General features: G+C 40.9%; 1 protein-coding gene across 2 annotated transcripts; it reads right to left on the reverse strand.

Annotated features, from left to right (window-relative positions):
- Positions 1–1,622: 1,622 nt before the first annotated feature.
- Positions 1,623–22,254, reverse strand: cep68.L (centrosomal protein 68kDa L homeolog). Of its 2 annotated transcripts, XM_041562027.1 has the most exons (7): positions 22,171–22,254; positions 21,944–22,092; positions 12,373–13,670; positions 10,244–10,366; positions 7,661–7,757; positions 6,063–6,232; positions 1,623–1,976 (listed from the first exon to the last, which is right to left on the reverse strand). In XM_041562027.1, exons 3-6 carry the CDS (start codon positions 13,615–13,617, stop codon positions 6,063–6,065), a joined length of 1,635 nt encoding a protein of 544 aa, XP_041417961.1. In that variant the 5' UTR covers positions 13,618–13,670; positions 21,944–22,092; positions 22,171–22,254; the 3' UTR covers positions 1,623–1,976.
- Positions 22,255–22,831: the final 577 nt, after the last annotated feature.

Here is a 22,831-nt window from a genome sequence, read left to right on the forward strand (position 1 = left end):
TTTGTTGAAATCGAATTGCCAATTGGTTGCCCTGAGCAACATCACCAGTAATGCTTCCCTACACTCCAAGATAAATAGACTCCTGACTCCTGCAGTCACATCTACTGATGTTCATGGGATCAGACTGGTTGCAACTGATTTTTATGCAACTCAACCCAGAACTGAAACACAACAACATGGTCACCTTGTGTTAGAAATGGAGCATTTAAAGGGGTTAGTTCACCTTTAAATGTAAACTTGTATGATGTAGACAGTGGTAGCCTTTAACTTTTACATTTTCGGGGTTGAATTATTTACCTTTTTGTTCAGCAGCTCCGCAGTTTGGACTTTCAGTAGCTGGCTGGTTGCTAGGGTCTCATTTACCCTTGGAACCAGGTCATGTTTTGAACAAGAGACTGCATAGGATATATAATGGTTAGAAAAGGGCCTGAATAGAAAGATACATTACAAAAAGTAACTATAATAAAGCTGTAGCCTTACAAAGCAATAGAGTTTTGGCTTCCAGGGGTCACTGACCCCCATTTGGAAGCTGGAAAGGGCAAATCTTTTAAAAACTATACCAAAAAAAAAGATCAACAGGGGATTCTATAACATACTAAAAGTTAACTTAAAGGAAAACTATACCCCTCAAACAATGTAGGTCTCTATACAAAGATATTGTATAAAACAGCTCATATATAAAACTATAAATAAACCATAGTATGTTAATAGTATGTGCCATTGGGTAATCATAAATAGAAAACTGACATTTTAAAAAATAAGGGCTGCCCCCTGGGATCATATGATTCACGGTGCACACAAACATACCATAGTTGTTAGGTCACATGAGCTGTTGTGTCTTTTGCTTCCACACTTCTTCCTGTTACAGTTAGAGTTGTAGTATTTCTGGTCAGGTGATCTCTGAGGCAGCACACAGACCATCACGAAAGGGGGGTTCAAGGCAAGAGATGTAAAAGGGCAATATTTACTTAAATATATATTCCAGTTTGGTAAGATTCTTTAATATACCAATTAAATGGGTGTTTCACCTTTAAGGTAACTTTTATTATGTTATAGAACGGCCAATTCATTATCATTTTCATTATTTATTTTTTTTTAGTTTTATAGTTATTTGCCTTTTTCTTCTGAATCTTTGCAGCTTTCAAATGGGCGTCGCTGACCCCTTCTAAAAAACAAATGCTCTGTAAGGCTACACATTTATTGTTATGGTTACTTTTTATTACTGATCCTTCTATTCAGACCCTCTCCTATTCATATTCCAGTCTCTTATTCAAATCAATGCATGGTTGCTAGGGTAATTTGGACCCTAGTTACCAGATTGCTTACAATGCAAATTGAAGAGTTGCTGAATAAAAAACGAAAATAACTCAAAAACCTTCACAAATAAAAAATGAAAACCAAGTGCAAATTATCTCAGAATATCACTCATACTAAAAGGTATCTCAAAGGCAAACAACCCCTTTAAGTATTCATTTTGGGGGTATAGTTTTCCTTTAAGTTCAGCTACCCCATACATGCAGACTTGGTCCACGAGCTGATTAAAATGACGTCTGAAACCGAATAGAAACGTGACTGTACATGAGCAGCTTTAGAAACAAATCACCAGCAAGTGCCCGTGGCTGTTCTTTTGAATAAAAGTGTATATATGAACAATAATAAACATACTGGTTCTGTATGAATTCCATGTAAAAAGCCCATATACAATTCATACTCAAATGTGAATACAAAGAAACATAAAAAACAAGCCTTTAAAGTACCCAATCATTTGTGATAGACACTAGTGCTGATCTGTGGAACAGCCAGGAGCCTGTATAATACAACACGGACACTAATATTAACACTGACGTTGCTCTTATATTTTGGGAGAAATACTTTTTTTGTTTTTTCTCTGATCTGTGCATGTGGCATAAGGCGACTTCTGGAGAGATTCTGTTCAGGATAAATAATGGAGCCGACTTCTCTTCACTCTGTACTGCCTGCAAAGAAGAAAGAATAAGTGACGCGTCTATGTCAAGATACAAAACAACTTGTAGATTTTATTCTGCTTCTGGTCACTAAGGCTCTGCTGAATGACATATCCATATCAGCTTGTGCTCTCCAATGTATAAGGTGTTACTGGTACAGGTATGAGACCTGTTATCCAGAATCCTCATGACCTGGGGTTTTCCGGATAACTGATCTTTCTGGATCTTCATACCTTAAGTCTACGAGATGTAAACAATAAATAAAGCCAATAGGCTGGTTTTGCTTCCAATAAAGATTAATTATATCTTAGTTTGGATCAAGTACAACAAGGTACAGGTATGGGACCTGTTATCCAGAATGCTCGGGACCAGGGCTTTTCCGGATAACGGATCTTTACGTAATTTGGATCTTCATACCTTAAGTCTACAAGAAAATCATGTAAAAATTAAATAAACCCAATATGCTGGTTTTGCTTCCATTAAGGATTAATTATATTTTAAGGTAGAGCCCTGCAGCGGGTCGGGTACCCGCAAAAAAGCGAGTACCCGCGGCATGAGGGGAGGATTTTCAGGTGCGGGTATACCCGCGGGTCTGCGGGTCGCATCTATATTTCTTATCTTATGTAATATTGTCTACATTTTACTCCTTTTAAAGTTTTACAAATCTTATTGCTGTCCCTGCCCACTTTTGATGACGTCACTTCCGGTTTGCAGCACCATCACTTCCTGTTTGATGGTGGTCAGTCGGGTTGCGGATAAGAGTTTCAGGTCAGGGTTGGGTAGCGGATCAAAGTGGGTAATTATGCGGGTTGGGGGTTTGGGTCAGGGTCTTAGAAATTGGAATATCTCAAGGTGGCCATACACTGAGAGAGATCCGCTCCCAAACTAGCGGATCTCTCCCCGATATGCCCACCTTGAGATGAGCGATATCGGGCTGATCCGATCATGGGCCCTAGGGCCCAACAATCACATCATAACAAAGGGTAACGGGCGGTCGGATGCCAGGAACATTTTTAGTCCAGTCCGATCGACATCTGGCCGACTTTTGCCCAGATATCGAATGGGGAAGCCCGTTGGGGGGCCCCATACATGGGCTAAAAGCTGCCGTCTCTGTCTGTCAGCAGCTTTTATCAGCCCGTGTATGGCCACCTTAAGTTTGGATCAAATACAAGATACTGTTTTATTATTACAGAGAAAAGGGAAATCATTTTTGAAAATTTGGATTATTTGGATTTAATAAGAGTCTATGGGAGACTGCTTTTCCGTAATTCAGAGCTTTCTGCATAACGGGTTTCCAGATAACAGATCCTATACCTGTACTTGAGTTTGAACCTGGCCATTTGGACAGCACTCCAAATCAAATTCATACAATAAAAAAACCTTTATTAATAGCATCTTGTCACATGAAGCACACTCACTAAATCATAGTCTACGCCAATACGTCATTAATAAAGTTTTTTTTTTTTTTTTTAATGATTTGAATTTGATGGAGTGCTGTCAAAATGATCACTGTATTGGACCAATGAGAGAGATGCACCCAGTGAATTGTGCCGGAGGATTACTAGTTACCTATTAATGATAAGACACTAGCATCTATATGATATATATATATATATATATATATATATATATATCCACATTAATGTGCCTGACGGTTAACTTTACTACAACATTCCCACCTCCTGGAAAAGGAAAGGCCCCTGCTGAAATCCTAAGCAACATGTAGACAATGGCAATGAGAATCTGTTTATTTTTAGATTGTATGTGTGATAGGGAATTCCATGCAACCGTACAGCCTCTGTGTGCTTTTTCCAATATTGTTCCATGCAAAGTGTCTAATACAGGTATGGGATCCATTATCCGGAATTACGGAAAGGCCGACTCCCATAGACTCCATTTTATCCAAAAGTTTAAAAATGAAATAATAAAACAGTAGCTTGTACTTGATCCAAACTAAGATATAATTAATCCTTATTGGAGGCAAAACCAGCCTATTGGGTTTATTTAATGTTAATATGATTTTCTACTAAATTAACTTTTGGTATGTTATAGAATGTCCAGTTCTAAACAACTTTTGAATTGGTCTTTGTTATTTATTTTGTATAGTTTATTTCATTATTAGCTTTCTTCTTCTGACTCTTTCCAGCTTTCAAATAAAAGGGGGGTCACTAACACCATCTAAAAACAAAGGTTCTGTAAGGCTACAAATGTATTGTTATTGCTACTTTTTATTACTCATCTTTCTATTCAGGCCTCTCCTATTCATATTCCACGGTTGCTAGGGGAATTTGGACACAAGCAACCAGGTTGCTAAAACTGGAGAGATGCTGGATAAAAAGCTAAATAACTCAAAAACCTTAAAGAATAAAATATGAAAACCAATTGCAAATTGTCTGAGAATATCACTCTGTACATCATACTAAAAGTTAACTCGTAGGTGAACAACCCCTTTAAGGTATGAAGATCTAAATTATGGAAAGATCCATCATCAGGAAAACTCCAGGTCCCAAGCATTCTGGATATCAAGGCTCCTTACCTGTACAAAACACATCAAACCTCAGTTTTTAACGGCCGTATACTCGGTGAGCAACTATTTATTCAAATACCCTTTTCACACCTAATCCTGTTAAATGTATAAAATATACACACACTGCACAGATCTGTTGCTTCTTTTGTTGTGTTCAGCAAAGTTCCACTTGCAGTTACAGATTGCTCATCACATTTACAGGCTGGGTATGGCCACACAGTGCATACAAAATGCAAAAGGCAAATAGCCACAGCTATATCATTAATCATGACTGGTCCCTCTAAGCTGTGAGCTTGTGCACATGCAGTAGATAGTGTTGCACACAATAAAACATGTAGTGACACGCAATTCAAACACTTGTTTGGCTTTGTGTGTACACAGTGTCTTGGTGTTTACTCCAGTGTGTTTGCTTAACTGCTGTAACAACTTCAGACATATTTTTTGTTGATGAGGTCCCGTGATCGACCGCCCGTATGGCCTCCATTCTGATCCGATCGTTGGGCCCCTCAGCCAATATCGCCCCCCTCAAGGTGGGCATATCGGGATCGCTCATTTAGCGTCTGGCCACCTTTATTCCCCTGTGCTCAGTAATTACTTATCATCACAAGGGCTACAGTGTATCAGTGATTTCTGATGACAGAAAACTATATGGAACTGGCTTTCACATCTATGACTGCTAGGAGAGATCTATGAGAGAAGCTGAGGAATTGATGAGAAAAAGTATTGGGGCACAATCGGGTGTTGCACACACCTTGTATTTTGAGAAAATATTGGAATGTACACTTGGGTAGTCCCCCTACAGCTTTATGCTAACATGCAGCTACAACGTCTTGTAGTCCCTTTATAGTTCTATTCTTACATGCAACTACAGCTACTTGTAGTCCCCCTACAGCTCTATGCTTACATGCAGCTACAACTTCTTGTAGTCCCCCTACAGCTCTATGCGTACATGCAGCTACAACTTCTTGTAGTCCCCCAACAGTTCTATGCTTACAAGCAGCTACAACTTCTTGTAGCCCCCCTACGGTTCTATGCTTACATGCAGCTACAACTTCTTGTAGTCCCCCTACAGCTCTATGCGTACATGCAGCTACAACTTCTTGTAGCCCCCCTACAGTTCTATGCTTACATGCAGCTACAACTTCTTGCAGTCCCCCTACAGCTCTATGCGTACATGCAGCTACAACTTCTTGTAGCCCCCCTACAGTTCTATGCTTACATGCAGCTACAACTTCTTGTAGTCCCCCTACAGCTCTATGCGTACATGCAGCTACAACTTCTTGTAGTCACCCTACAGCTCTATGCTTACATGCACCTACAACTTCTTGTAGTCCCCCTACAGCTCTATGCTTACATGCAGCTACAACTTCTTGTAGTCCCTCTACAGTTCTATGCTTCCATGCAGCTACAACTTCTTGTAGTCCCCCTACAGCTCTATGCTTACATGCAGCTACAACTTCTTGTAGTCCCCCTACAGCTCTATGCTTCCATGCAGCTACAACTTCTTGTTCAAACACACACACACTCAAAAAGTGATGATGTTTCAGGTTACATTCCTTTTCTGTTCCTACCTAACTTGATTCCATCTCCAGGGAAACGCACTGTTTTAGGTTACTAGTCGTCCCCAAGCTGTCATCAGAGATGGTGTCCATAGCTTCCAGCACTGAGGAGTACAGGCGCTCCGCTTGTCTGTCCAGCTCTCCTCGTTGTTTAGAAACTAACGACAGGGTGTCTTTCAGCACTAAAGAGCAATTACAAAAATGTTTATTGGCATCCATGTAAAAAGAAGACTATACCTGGCCAAGCCCTCGGCTCTAGGCCAAATGCCCAGACTAATGTGCAGTGCAGGCAAAGGTCAAGCTGCTGAGATTTAAATAATTCATAGGCCATGATGGAAAGAAGATTTCTATTAATCTGCTATAGTAGTCAGGTAATCCTAGCCTCATTGCACTTCATTTTAATATAAAGGGAAACTTAAGCCCTGAGAAAAGTGAGACCCAAGTACCAATTGCAGAGCTGCTCTACGCTTCTGAACGCACACCAACTCGCTGAAAAGGACTCAAATAGGGGTGCAAAGTGCAAAAAAATTGGCACAATCCATCAAACATTTAGGGGCAGATTTACTAAGGGTCGAATATCGAGGGTTAATTAACCCTCGATATTCGACCAGGAACTAAAATTGTTCGACTTCGAATATCGAAGTCGAACGATTTAGCGCAAATCCTGCGATCGAAGGATTATTCGTTCGATCGAACGATTAAATCCTTCGAATCGAACGATTCGAAGGATTTTAATCCAACGATCGAAGGAATATCCTTCGATCAAAAAAACGCAGGCAAGCCCATGGGGACCTTCCCCATAGGCTAACATTGAGTTCGGTAGCTTTTAGCTGCCGAACTAGGGGGTCGAAGTTTTTCTTAAAGAGACAGTACTTCGATTATCGAATGGTCGAATAGTCGAACGATTTTTAGTTCGAATCGTTCGATTCGAAGTAGTAGTCGAAGGTCGAAGTAGCCCATTCGATGGTCGAAGTAGCCAAAAAAACACTTCGAAATTCGAAGTTTTTTTAATTCGAATCCTTCACTCGAGCTTTGTAAATGTGCCCCTTACTTTTTGTGATCTGCTGCAACTTGCATGCTCTTTAGACACACATATTAGGGAATGCTCAAATTTTGTATTTCTGGAGTAAGGTGCAGAGCACAGTCAAGCCCCTGATGCTAGCACTAAGGAGTGTACTTTGGCACCTATTAGTCTGTCCAGGGTGTCACTAAAGACCTCAAATGTGTTTCACGCACTATACATTAGTCGTATTGCAGTACAGGTATGGGATCTGTTATCTAGAAACCCGTCATCCATAAAGTTACAGGAAGACCATCTCCTGTAGACTCCATTTTAATCAAATAATTCACATTTCAAATACAGTTTTATTTCTTTTTTCCTCTGTAATAATAAAACTGTACCTTGTACAAAGATATAATTCATCCTTATTAGAGACAAAACAATTCTATTGGGTTTATTCAATGTTTAAATTATTTTTTAGTAGACTAAAGGAATGAAGATCCAAATTACAGAAATATCCCATATCCGGAAAACCCCAGGTCCCGAGGATTCTGTATAACAGGTCCCATACCTGTAGCAATAATGCTGTTAATCTATGAGATGCACTTACCTGAGGAATTAAGAGACAGGCATTTAAGCAGGTGTTCTCCGTCCTTCACAACTGTGTCTGCCAGTATCTGGTGCTCTGATATGGTTTTCTTCAATTTCTAAATCAAAACCAACCCAAACAGTGAAAATAAAACAAATTCAACTGCAATTACAGTCTGTGCAAGGCAAATACAGAAAGGAACATTATGTTTTAAGACAAAACCTTCAAAATGTAATAATAAATTTGCCATAAACCTTAAAGCATTAAAGGGGTGGTTCATCTTTAAGTCAACTTTTAGAATCGCCAATTTTAAGCAACTTTTCAATTGGTCTTCATTACTTTTACAGTTGTTTATAGTCGTAATTGTTTGCCCCTTCTTCTGAATATCAATCTTTACATCATACCAAAAGTTAACTCGGAGGTGAACAACCCCTTTAAGATGAGCGGTACCAGTTTATGGTTCAGTTGGCTGGGGCCAGAAAGATAATGGGGGTCAATTATCAACACTGGACATGGGCAGTAACCCATGGCAACAAATCAGATTGCTGCATTGTTCTAATTGCAGCTGGCTTTAAAAAGCTAATCACTGATTGGTTGCTATAGGTAACTGCCCATGGGCAAATTTGCCCAGTGTTGATAAATGAGCCCCAATGTCTGCTAGAGCCTCATATGACTGCAGTCACACAGGCAAATCAGAAGTGAAGCACATACAGGGCAAGGGACACCTCCCTATTACTCATTATAGGACATCAGAAAGAATGTCATGGTATTTGCTTATTGACATGCCACTTGGTATTTACTACGAGCTGCATCAGATAAGGTGACCTGAATCACCCTGCTTCTTAACCCATGGTCCCCAGATGTTGATGGACTACAAGTCCCAGAATGCAGTTGACTATATGTTGACGAATGCTGGAAATTGTAGGGGTTGTTCACCTTTAAATTAACCTTTAGTATGATGTAGTGAGTGATATTCTGAGATCATTTGCGATTGGTTTTCATTTTTTATCATTTTTTGCGTTATTTAGCTTTTTATTCAGCAGCTTTCCAGTTTGATATTTCAGCAATCTGGTTCATATGGTCCAAATTCCCCTAGCAACCATGCATTGATTTGAAAAAAAGACTGGAATATGAATAGGAGAGGCCTGAATAGCAAGATTAGTAATACAAAGTAGCAATAACAATACATGTGTAGCCTTGCAGAGCATTTGTTTTTAGATGGGGTCGATGACCCCCATTTGAAAGCTGGAAAGAGTCAGAAGAAAAAGGCAAATAATTTAAAAACTATTTAAAAATAAATAATGAAAACCAATTGAAAAGGTGCTTAGAATTGGCAATTCTAGAACATTCTAAAAGTTAACGTTAAGGTCAACCAGCCTTTAAAGGAGAAACAACCCTTTAATAAAAAAAACCCTACCCTACATAGACCCACCTCCCCCCCCCCACCCTAACTGCTCCCCGGGCAAATGCCCCAAACTCTTTACTTACCCCTCAATGCAGATTCTGTCCACTGGAGTTTATGGGCGCCATCTTCGGCCACCTTGGTAATCTTCAAATGAGCCCGGTCGAAGAGGCCCATGCACAACAACTGCGCATGCGCCGAAACTCGCGAAAATTGCCAAAGCGCCGGTCTCATTCAGAAGATTACCGAAGTGGCTGAAGATGGCATCCGTGAACTCCGCTGGACATAATCTGCATGGGGGGTAAGTAAAGAGTTAGGGGCTAGTGATTTGCGGGTCAAGGTTTTTCCGACCAGCGCCCGACCCTAGCCCGCCCGCCATCAGCCAGCACCCGCAGCCACACTTTTGGGTTCCTTTTATAGACCCGTGCCGCCCCGCTGATGAAGTCACAAAAGGGGCTGGGCGAGCAGGCACACGGCTATAAAGCAGGAAGCCGGCAATTGAAGGTGGCGGGCGGGGAGAGCAAGAGAAGAGCTCAACCTGCACCCGCGCAGAGCAATGCGAGGTCGACCCGAACCCGCCCGGATTCCACGGGTATTGGGTCGGCACGCACATCACTATTAGGGGCATTTGCCTGGGGCGGGGCAGCTAGGCTGGGGGGGAGGAGGGGGTTTCTATGTAGGGTAGGGGGTAGGATTTTTTTTTATGAAGGCTTTGTTTCTCCTTTAAGGCCTTCCACCAGGATACAACTTCCATTAGTTCTAGGCTTTGCTTGAGGCTTGGCGTGTCTGTGACTAGTTCTGAATGACTGCAAGTGTGTACAGAAGGTTTATCATTATCATGCTTTTACATATGAAAGGGATTTGTCTGCCTAAATTCATTGTTTGGTGGCAATGCAATTACAGGGAACCTTGCCACCAAGCAAAGATTTTCGTGTGAAAACACAATTTTTTACAGCATTTAAAATGTGTGCTCAAAAAGAAGCTTTTGCGCACACAAAATTAGAGGGAACATTGCTTGTTGGACAGAGTGTGAGGTGCAGTCATGTTTATTTATCAGTCATGAACATTGCTACTGAAGGCTAATGATACATAGTGGGCTTTTGGCATTAAATACTTGAGCTGTAGCACACCATTATTCTGAATTTGAGAGAAAAAAAAACTACAAGAGAGACAGATGTGCTGATATGGAATGCGATTCTTACCAGGTAAAGGCTCAGAGACAGCTGTATGCTCTCCACATTAGGCTTAGGCTCAACCCAGCTGTCTGATAGTTCTGCAAAGCTGTACAGCCACTGAATGAGTTGGTCAAGGTGATGGCAGAATCCCTACATGGAAGCAAAAAACATTATTACCCTTCCAGGACACTAGCCTGGCTGTCATAGTATAAAATGTCTGAATTTACTGTATCTTTAAGAACCTCTGTCATTGGCTCTTCATTCCTTAAAGCGATGCGATACTGACACTTCCCTATACAAATCATAGGAACGTGGCAGTATCAAGCATGTGCTGCACCCACAATAGCCCCCCTCAAAGCCCCCCCCCTAGCCCCGCAAACCTTGAAGCAGCAGACTGGCTGAAACTTCTAACAGATCTTCCGTATTGCTTCAGTGACGCTGGGCTGGGGCGGAGCGATCCTTCTATTGGCTAAAGTCCTGTTTTCATTAGTAATCAGCCTATGAAAGGATCGCACCGCCCCCAGCCCAGCGTCAATAAAACAGCACAGAAGATCTTTTAACAGCGTCGGAAAAATTTGGATTATTTAGATAAAATGGAGTCTATAGGAGACAACCTTTCCGTAATTCAGAGCTTTCTGGATAATGGGTTTCCAGATAACGGATCTTATACCTGTAAATATATTTAGAGAAAACCAACAGAAAGAGGGTGAGAAGGGTGGATTAATAGTGGCTTTGGGCCTGGGCTGCAATGTCAACATGACCCCCATCGTCCCAGCAACGCTCATTTGTATATGTGCTATATAAATTAGTATAATCCAAGCAATGCTCCTATGCAGTTCGTAATGGAAATTGGAACAAATGAAAACAATCCTAATGAAAAGAAGGTATATTTTCTAATTAACTATAGACATTAAATGTCTTCCTGTGACTTAAATGCGAGAGAAGCAATTTCGACTGAAAAGCACCATCTCTTCCACTGGTATAAAAAAAAGCCTCCTGACTGCACAATGGGCTCATTTTTTAACAATGCCCAAATTTGTACCTGGTAGTAACTCATGGTAGAGTCCTGCGCGGGTCCATTTTTTGGGACCCGTACCCGCAACCCGGACTTGCATTCTTACCCGCTTGGAACCGCTACCCGACCCTACCCACAGGTACCTTATCCGCAACCCAGACCCACTGACCATCAAGAATCAGGAAGTGCTGTCATTGTAAACCGGAAGTGACGTCATCTGAAGTAGCCGTGACCAGAAAAAAGCAGTAAATATCGCTATTGAGAAGACCCGCGGCAGGACCCGCGACCCGCGTCTTTACCTGCACCCAGAACTTCTACCCTCAACCCACAAGGTACCACAGGTTTTTGCGGGTAACCCGCGGGGACCCGACCAGCTGCAGGACTCTAACTCATGGCAACCAATCAAATTTTTGCTTTCCCTGTTCTAGCTGCAGCTGACTGAAAACAGCTCATAAGTGATTGGTTGCTATGGATTACTGCCCAGGGGTAAATTTGCCTAGTTTTGATAAATGAGCCCCTGTGCATTTGTCTGTGTGGGAGCAATGTGGCATCATGTATACTTATCTAAATACAACTTTGCCTTTTAACTGGAGGTCATTGTGTTACAATTGCTAGACAACAGTGAATATCACTTGTTGAACCACTGGTAAAACAAATACTATATGGATGTAGTAACATTTGTGGTCCCAAAGGTTTCAGTGCGAAAACCAGACATCTGGGGGCAGATTTAATAAGGTTCAAGGTATTTTTTTCAACAAAAAATTCGAGTTTTCTGGGTTTAAGAAAAAAACTAAAAATTTTTCAAGATTTATTATATCCCGAACCTGGAAATAGCTAGAATCTAAAAGCTGTCGAGGTCATGTAGGAGGTCCCTTGAACCATTCGAAGATGTTAATAGCCTGCATGATGTTTGAGTTTTTTTCGGAGGGTTTTGAATGAAAATTCAAAGGATTCTAGTTTATTCTAGTTTCGCAACTGGAACTCGCAGAATTGAGTTTTCTCCTAAATAAGATACCATTCGAGTTCAACCGAGGTATAAAAAACTCTTAACATTTGACCTTTGATAAATAATCCCCCTGTTGTTCTGAATTTAATGAAGGAATTAACACTTCTATGGTGCTATTTAACTTCATCAATTTACCTGAATAATGTGAACTAGCGATGGGGTTCCATGGACTTTTGGCACAAATGAAGATCCACCGATTTCCAAGGAAGGTGAAGACTCCCCTCCATCCAGCATATCTCTCAATGAGAAGAATTTATTTAATGACGTCCCTGATGCATTGTGCTTCAGGTTATTCACTTTACTACCTGCCAGGCCTTCGGGAAAGTATGATGACTGGCTGAGCGTCGCGTCTTTACTCCCTATTCTTTTGTCGATTCCCTTTTCTCCTTGACCATATGTAAACCATGGTCGCCTTTCATCCTCTTCTAGGGCACCACTCACTTCACTCTTCTGAGTTACATTTAAAGACAAGTCTTTTAAATGAGTGGCAAGATGTTCTATCTCTTTGAGGTGTGGGGGCAATGAAAGAAATTCCTCATCACTTTCCAATTCTGGGTTCAGCGGGAGGACTCGCGTTGTCGGTATAAACTGGCCCAAACTGTGTATTTTCTCTTTTAGCATACCCCCAGCATGCGATGGTTCCTCGTGAAGGTCCTCTTTGCTAAAACACGGTGAAAGCTCTTCAAAAGATGCTTCGTTAGAGGAGTCAGACTCCTTCCGCAAATTTCGGTAGCTGGCTTTCTTGAACAAAGGAGTCGAGTAGGCATAGGGTGAACTCAAGTGATTTAACCTTGAGTAGGAGGTGCTTTTCACTTCAGGTTGCTTTTGATACCGTGAGCGGGTAGAATGCAGCTTGGTGTCATAAGAAACGTTATAACTATCCAGATCTATTCCGGAATCATGGAAAAATGGATCGGTGTCACTCTCCTCGCTATCTTTATAGATAAAGTACTTTGGATTTAATGGGTATGTATAGTCAAGAAGGTCCTGATACTCTTTATTTGGGTCCCAACGAGGAGACGTACGATCAGGGCATGGAGGAGGGGAGTCCGGAATTGCACATGTCCAGTACTGTTCCTGGAAGCTTTTCTGCTTCAAAGCCATTTCTGTTCCTTGCGATGTGCAAAATCTTGGATGCAAGGACCTGCGTGCCTCCAACTTAGCTCTGTACTCATGGCGAGGTGCTAAATCACCGTACAGAGATGATGTATTGCCGGAAAAAGTCTTAAGTATTGTCCTGTCTTGCTCAAGGTCATCGTGACTAGTGCTTGTCTCAGAGAGGCTTCTGGGTAGCACCTCCGAGCTGGGGCAAGCGCCAAATAAAGATTGATTGCTGGATGTATTCAGTGGAAATGCAGCTGCCTGCTCAGTAAATTCCATCTTACTTGGTCAAAAACCTGTCGTACATGTTATGGGTGCTCTTTGGTGGCCTCCTGAAAAAGAAAATGATGCATGTTTCCTGTTATCACGCAACAATATCCTAACATATGTACCTAGAAACATTAAAGGAAACTATACAGTAATACTGTCTGTTAAAGGGGTTGTTCACCTTTATATTAACTTTTAATATGATGTAGAGAGTGAAATTCTGAGACAATTTGCAATTGGTTTCCATTTGTTATTATTTGTGCTTTTTTCAGTTATTTAGCTTTTTATTCAGCAGCTCTCCAGTTATCCATTTCAGCAGTCTTGTTGCTAGGGTCCAAATTCCCCTAGCAACCATGCATTGATTTGAATAAGAGTCTGGAATAGAGGCCCCGGATAGAAAGATGACCAATAAAAAGTAGCAATAACAATAAATGTGTAGCCTTACAGAGCATTTGTTTTTAGATGGGGTCAGTGACCCCATTTGAAAGCTGTAAATAGTCAGAAGAAGCAAATAATTTAGAAACTATGAAAAAAATAGATAAAGGCCAATTGAAAACTTGCTTACAATTAGCCATTCTACAACATTACATCCCACCACCAAAAAGATATATATATATTTAAAACTTTTACGGGACGAATTTAACATTTACACTCCAACAAAGGATATTTAAAACTATTCACAAAAATAATAACCTGATATAAGGTGCTGCATTGCTCTGTGATTTCATACTTGAATTCAGTTGCATTCAGTTTATTATTAATAAATTCAGCACTTTACCAATGGATTCTGAACACCTAATTCCCTTGTTTGTTGCTCAAAACTGTGGAATCTCGGCAGTTCAGCCCAAGTTCCCCAACTCAGCCAGGACATGCAGGAAGTCATGTGACTTCCTACTTACCTAGCGAAATACAGACATGCAGCGCCACTTCCTGTGTATCTACGTGAGTTGGGCAAGGAAAGTACAGCTGAAATTCCATTGTTTTATACATAAAAAAATAACATCACCCTAGGAAATGATGGTTTAGGATAAAAAAAAGGCACCATTCATACTACTGCATCGGTATCCATTTAAAAAGAACTTCATATATTTTTTGCATAATGAGAATATATAAGAAATAAATACTTTAAATGGTTTTAAAATTATCTGTACATGTAATTGATACAGACTGGTCTGCTCCTTGCTATTCTCTGCACTGCTGGTTCTGAAAAAATACAGCAGAAGCCAGGTCTGAGGCAACACAGAAGGGTGCCCAAGGCTTCATATGCCCCCTACCTAATCCTTGGCAACTTCTGTCCTACCTAAGTGCAGGAGGCAGAAAAGGTCTGTTCCTAGGGCTCTAGTACCCCCACTGCTGTGTCCTAGGCACATATCTCTTCTACCTACCCCTAGGTGTAGCCCTGGCAGAAGCCAAAAGATTAATAGAACTGAGAAGAAGCGTATCAGGCATTGTGGCAACTGGAATATGAGCTGGAGGAGAGCTGGTTTCTGCTAAATTGTTTAAAAGTCAGAAGCAGCAGTGCAGAAAGAGATGCAATTACATTTAAAAATAACTTTAACCCATTTTGAATGAATGAATGAATGAATGAATGAATGAATGAATATTGGAAAGTTCTTTAGAATGACTTTTTCTTTCACTATATAAAAACTGCATTTCTCTTTTGTAGGGTTTATATGGAAAAACAATGTGGTGTATGTTATCCTGCATGTTCTTTGTGCATGTTATTCTCTGCATACTTGTGTTTATTCATATCAATAGGAGAAGCCACGGTTGCTCTGTTACAGTAGCCTCACCCAGCCATTAATTATGTTGGCTTTGAAAAAGCCAACATCTTGATCTACTAGTTATACATATCCTCCAGTAACCAATTTATGGTGAAAATAGTGGAACGCTTGTTCACCTGTCCCAGACTATAAACTAGGGGAGTGCCTTGCTCTTACTCAGGAAGAAAGGCCAAATAAACTGTTTTGAGTTATAAATTCATCATTGGTCAGCATAATGTTCCTTTTATAGAGTATAATTTATAGGGTATTATTTATAGGGCATCATTTATAGGGCATCATTTATAGGGCATCATTTATAGGGTATTATTTATAGGGCATCATTTATAGGGCATCATTTATAGGGCATCATTTATAGGGCATCATTTATAGGGTATTATTTATAGGGTATTATTTATAGGGCATAATTTATAAGGTATTATTTATAGGGTATTAGTTATAGGGCATAATTTATAGGGTATTAGTTATAGGGCATAATTTATAGGGTATTATTTATAGGGTATTAGTTATAGGGCATAATTTATAAGGTATTATTTATAGGGTATTAGTTATAGGGCATAATTTATAGGGTATTAGTTATAGGGCATAATTTATATGGTATTATTTATAGGGTATTAGTTATAGGGCATAATTTATAGGGTATTATGGAACTGCCTCCTGCTTCTTGGGCTGCTCAGCGATTCTCTTGGTGGAACACAGTGTACTACAGTGTAATAATGGAATTTAAAGGAGAGCATGCTGGCTGGCATACACATAGTGGAGTCAGAGGGGGAGAGAGGTGGAGGTCTGTCTATCACGTGACAGTGATGGTGAAATCCCTGTAAGATTTGGGCTTAAATTCAGTTGAATTTTTCATAATAGCAACATCACTATCCATATTTTGCAGCGCTGGTGCTGTTTCCTGCAACTATTGCTCTCTGTGAATTACCATTTCTCATTTATAAGTGATAGAAACGCCTAAAGGAAGCATAATTCTACATGATTTCGGAGTTATTTATCAAAGGTTGAGTTTTAGAGGTTCGTGAGCTTTTTTAGACCTCGAATTAACTCACAACTCGAATGGTTTCTAATTCATGAAAGAACTTGAATCAGTGTAGTTGGGATTAAAAACATGAATACTTGAATTGATTGAGTTTTCAGGCAAAAACCCCCCCAAAAAAACAAAAAACTTGAACATCATGAAGGCTACAGACCTTCAAATGGTTCAAGGGACCTCTGCCATTGACTCCAACATGACCTTGATAGGTTTTAGATGGTGTATTTTTGGATTCAAGCTTTTTTAGGGTTGGGCATAATAAACTTGGAAGAATTTTCAAAAATAGATTTTTGACTTAAAAATACCCTTGAAAACTCAAGATTTTCAGGGTTAAATACAACTTGACCTTTGATAAATAACCCAAGGCACAAACAAAAACAATTTGGCTTTGTTATACCTATTCTATGAGCAAAAATAAGAGAGAGAGGCAGAGCAGGGAACGTAATTGTGTATGATGTATAGATTAAAACTGTATGTGGGAAGGCCAGAGTGTTGCCGCAGTGATATTAGTATACATTGTGGGACCCTGGCTACGCTCTGAGGGGGGCCCAGCTAAAATCTTGATCGTGCCTGGGCAAGCTGTGACATGCCAGAACCCAGGGGGCATTAGTTAATGGATGCAACAGACTCTTTCTTATATATACGGCTGCTCAGATGAAATATCTACAGTCTCTTAAACATGTGAATATGAAGAATGAATGAAATGTATTCATTAGAAAAAGGAATGCCTCGGAGTTAAACAAAGCAAGTTCCCCTCTGCAGGCAGGAGGCACAGCCCCATACACAATACAATGCCTCCTGCCTGTCTCTGCAAAGTAGGGTGCACCATATACTCCTCTAAGAGCTTATTTTGACCTAAGTTAGGTATGGGACCTATAAGCCATAATGCTCAGGACCTGGGGCTTTCTGGATAACTGGTCTTTCCGTAATTTGGATCTTCCTACCTTAAGTCTACTAGAAAATAAGGATGCGCCAATTCCACTATTTTGGATTCGGCTGAACCCCTGAATCCTTCGCGAAAGATCCGGCTGAATCCTAATTTGCATATGCGGTGGGAAGGGGAAAACATTTTTTACTTTCTTGTTTTGTGACAAAAAGTCACTCATTTTACCTCCCCGCCCCTAATTTGCATTTGCCTCGATTCGGTGCAGCCCTACTAGAAAATCATGTAAACATTAAATAAATCCAACAGGCTGGTTTTGCTTCCAATAAGGATTAATTATATCCTTAGTTTGGATCAAGTACAAGGTATTATTTTATTATTACAGAGAAAAAGGAAATATTTTTTTTTAAAATGTGGATTTTTTGATTATAATGGAGTCTATGGGAGGCGGCTTTTCCGTAATTTGGAACACATTGCTATAGCACGCATATGAATAATATGAGCAACACACAAGTATAATGGCCTGAGCGTATGAGGGAAAAAGAGAAGATTTACAAATCCAGAAGAAGCGCATGTTCATAGCTCAGAAAATAAAAACACAGCAATATACTGACGGCTACACTGAACAGCTGTTCTTATTCTCTGAATCAATCCCTGTGGGTGGGTGGCCAGTATATAAGGTCCCAGCAGAGTGTGCATGCCAATAGCTCAGTGTTGCAGTTATTCACGGCTCTGCCTAACTATATAAATATGGAATAAATATGGCTCAGTGGAATAACTATCTATGTTAAACATTGGGGAAGCTTGGGACGTCCTGTCACGTTTAAGTACTAAAACAGAAACCCTTTGTCTATGGAGGAAGAGTTACCGCTATAGTCCTGAACCTTGATATACTGGAATCAGAGTTTTCTGAAGGGGTGGCTCAACTTCAAATGACATGTAACCCCCCCCCACACACACACAAACATTTAACCAATGAACAGACTCTTTGAAATCTTTAGATAACTGCCACTCTGGTTGTTAAAAGTAAGGCTGCAGCATCCCCATAATCACTTAGAATTCCTTCTCCTCCTCTAACCCACTCTGCCCCTCCCTCAGGAATTTACTTTGGCTATTGGCTAATGAGCATGCTCAGTTCTTCTCAGCTCAGACTACTAAACACACCCTCCAGTCTAACAGCCAATGAAGAGATAGCATTGCTGGTTCCCATAGAAACTCTAGCGGTCTGATCCTATTTTTCTTCCTAACCACCTCTCCTGAGCTCAGTGTAACCATTACAATGCTCAACCCCAGCAAAACTTTTTATCAGAGTATGTTGTGTCTGTGTAACCTGCATTCTGCATTGCATGAACTTTAAAGCATTACATGTCCTGTTAGCAGATGTCAATGTTACTGATGATCTGTCAGGGGAAAATGGCCACCGGATGAAAGCTGCTATTTGTTTTAGGAAAATGTGATGGCGCTAGGCAAATGGAAGGGGTATATGCAGTACAAATGATGTGGCTTGGGTGGGGAAGATATGCCCAGCATATACATGGTAGAAAAATGTAATCTTTACATGTCCTTTAAGGTAAATGTCAGTATATTATAGAATAGCTAATTCTGAGCAACTTTTCAATTGGCCTTCATTTTTTTTTTTAGTTTTTTAATTATTTGCCTTCTTTCCAACTTTCAAAAGGGGGTCACTGACCCATCTAAAAAAAAACAAATGTTCTGGGCTATTTATTACTCATCTTTCTATCCAGGCCTCCTCCTATTCGTATTTCAGTCTCTTATTCAAATCAGTGCATGGTTGCTAGGGTAATTTGGACCCTAGCAACCAGATGGCTGAAACTGCAAACTGGAGAGCAGCTGAATAAATCAAAAGTCACAAATAAAAAAAAAATGAATACCAATTGCAAACTGTCACAGAAAATCACTCTCTACACCAGGGGTCCCCAACCTTTTTTACCCATGAGCCACATTTAAATCTAAAAAAAGTTGGAGAGTTTCCAGGAGTGCAAAATATGGGCTGTAATTGTCTATTGGTAGCCCATATGTGGACTTGCAGCCTAAAGAAGGCTCTGTTTTGCAGTACACATGGTTTTTATGCAACTAAATATTGCCTTCTAGCCAGGAATTCAAAAATAAGCACCTGCTTTGAGGACATTAGAGCAACATCCAAGGGGTCGGAGAGCAACATGTTGCTCACGAGCCACTGGTTCGGGATCACTTTAAAGGCAAAACAAGCCCTTTAATCTTGGTTCTGATAACAGCAGGAGAGCAGAACAAACTTGTTACTACTACGTTACTACTAATAGTGCAACTGGAATTTAGTTGCCTGGAATTAGCTGTGATGCTTGCACAGTAAAGGTGGCCATAGACGCACAGATAATATCGTACGAAACAAAATTTCGTACGATATTCGGTGAGAAAAGAGCCGACCCATATCGGCAGAAGACTTGGATATTGGTCGGCTCGTCGATCGGGCTGGACGGAAAAAAGGCACCCAAACATCGGCCATTGTTAGTGCTGAACCGTCAGATACAGGTAGAATTACTATTTTTTCTGTCTGTATATCTGACAATTCAGCTCTACACATGTGTATTGAAATAAACGATCTATCTTGGAAAGATCTTTTCCAAGAAAGATCGCAATTGTTACGTCTATGGCCACCTTAACTCTACTTGAAGTCCCAGAGACAATGAGGACATTCCAGTGTCAATATAAACAAAAGGAGAAAATATTAAAGACAAGAGGTTGCTAAGTTGTATAGTACAGACATGTCCATGGTGTGACCTTACAGATGTTGTCTAATGACAATTCCAGGCTTCATTCCAAAGCTGAATATCGGAGGGGGAGGTGATGTCAGGCAGCCCTGTTGTACAGTAAAACTCACACATATATCCAGCTGCAATGCAGATTTATTATAGCTAGTCTGTGTGGATAGTGGTACCTAGAGATTCATTAAATTCAGCTGACAAAAAAACCTTCAAAAGTTTTTTATGCCTATGGGCCCCAGGGACGTCAGCTGCATTCCCTGCACCCCCTGAATTTACACTTATGGGTGCAGTACAGGGTTTGGCTGGTATATTTGCCACCCTCACTGTCCTTGTATGCATTACAAACAGAATAAATATCTGTATATGTAGAGAATGTATTGCTCATCGTGTTATCATTATCACTATCAACATTATCACTATACTGTAAATAACAATTTCTAAAGCGATGCCAAGAGCAGTGCCAGCATTTATGCAGCAATTAAACAATGCAAGTACATGTATGGGACCAGTTATCCAGAATGCTTGGGACCCGAGGTTTATCGCATAAGGGATCTTTCTGTAATTTGGATCTTCATACCATAAATCTACTAGAAAATCATTTAAATAAACCTAATCGTCTGGTTTTGCTTCCAATAAGGATTCATTAATTTGGATCCAGTACAAGGTACTGATTTATTATTACAGAGAAAAAGGGAAAACTTTTTTTTTTTTTTTTTAAATCGCATTATTTTGATAAAAAGGGCCTATGGGAGATGGCCTTCTGGTAATTCTAAGCTTTCTGGAAAACTGGTATCACATACCTGTGTAACGATGCCAAGAGCAGTGCCAGTATAATACAGCCATAAGCAATGCCAGTATAATGGTGAGAGGAGCAGTGCCAGTATAATGGTGAGAGGAGCAGTGCCAGTATAATGGTGAGAGGAGCAGTGCCAGTATAATGGTGAGAGGAGCAGTGCCAGTATAATGGTGAGAGGAGCAGTGCCAGTATAATGGTGAGAGGAGCAGTGCCAGTATAATGGTGAGAGGGGCAGTGCCAGTATAATGGTGAGAGGAGCAGTGCCAGTATAATGGTGACAGGAGCAGTGCCAGTATAATGGTGACAGGAGCAGTGCCAGTATAATGGTGACAGGAGCAGTGCCAGTATAATGGTGACAGGAGCAGTGCCAGTATAATGGTGAGAGGGGCAGTGCCAGTATCATGGTGAGAGGAGCAGTGCCAGTCTAATGGTAACAGGGGCAGTGCCAGTATAATGGTGACAGGAGCAGTGCCAGTATAATGGTGAGAGGGGCAGTGCCAGTATAATGGTGAGAGGGGCAGTGCCAGTATAATGGTGACAGGGGCAGTGCCAGTATAATGGTGACAGGGGCAGTGCCAGTCTAATGGTGACAGGGGCAGTGCCAGTATAATGGTGAGAGGAGCAGTGCCAGTCTAATGGTGAGAGGAGCAGTGCCAGTCTAATGGTGACAGGGGCAGTGCCAGTCTAATGGTGACAGGGGCAGTGCCAGTATAATGGTGAGGGGCAGTGCCAGTATAATGGTGAGAGGAGCAGTGCCAGTATAATGGTGAGAGGAGCAGTGCCAGTCTAATGGTGACAGGGGCAGTGCCAGTATAATGGTGAGAGGGGCAGTGCCAGTATAATGGTGAGAGGAGTAGTGTAGTATATATAATGGAGCAATGAAACCCGTTAGAAAGGAAAGAGCATTCCAATAGCCATAACAAAGCAGCACTAACATCTCTAATATTATGGACGTGGGACTGATACTGAACACACACACACACATTAGCCACTACTGTTTCCTTCAACATTACATTGCCAAGCTGCACAGGGAGAAAGAGAGACGCGCCCATAGTATTAATCACACAACAGATACAGTACCTTGCAGTGAGGGATGTCTGAGAAGAATAAACTACAATCCACAGACGACAAGCTTGGGCTGCTGCAACCCGACACCTCTTCCGGTACCATGTGACTGACGTACTACTGGCTCGCTTGTTTGTTCTTGCCATCCACAAGATGGCCTCCTTCTGTTGTTAAAGAATAAGTTCAACTTTTTTTCCTCTAACTCTAAAATGACTTTAAACAGCCACCCCAGAACAACATACCTGTTAATCCCTGCATTTAGTTTAATGTCGTTTCTGAATAATAAGTGGAACTCCCCAGCTCATTTCACCTACTTCCTCCTCTAGCGTGAAACCCCGCCCCCTTTCCCCTCTGCGCTCTCCTTGGTTCTTCCACAATGAAGTTAGTTGGAGCCAGCACCACGTGACACCAACAGAGCAGAAGCTGCATTTTTTTTCTCTGCCTGATTCACTGCTCATTCTAGTTGTGATTGTGAGCTCACGCTGGAAGGATGGGGTTTTTGTTTTTAGTATGTGTTGAATTCTTCCTTAATAGGGAAAAAAGATAAATATATAGGAAGGCCGGAACTTTTTTTTCCAGAAAAGCTGATAACCCTTACAGAGCAGAAGCGAGGAATATGAATTAATATACAAGATATTAGTTCACTTTAACCCATTGTGTGCTGTACTATATTGGGCTGTAATAATGTGGGTACATTTCTCTATTTAAAGGTTTACATCTCCTTTAAATCAGTGAGGCGTGCTTCTTGTATGCCGTGTTCTTATCTGGGGTACTGCTAGGATTCGTACAGTAGTGATGTGTGGGGTTCAGGCCTCGCTCGCTGCACCTTTTGTGTGTCGCAGACAGGTTTGGGTTGAGCTCTACTGCCTGCTCTCCCCACCCTATTGTGACATCATTGGTGGG

The sequence above is a fragment of the Xenopus laevis genome, chromosome 5L, assembly GCF_017654675.1.
Source record: "Xenopus laevis strain J_2021 chromosome 5L, Xenopus_laevis_v10.1, whole genome shotgun sequence".
Lineage (NCBI taxonomy): Eukaryota > Metazoa > Chordata > Amphibia > Anura > Pipidae > Xenopus > Xenopus laevis.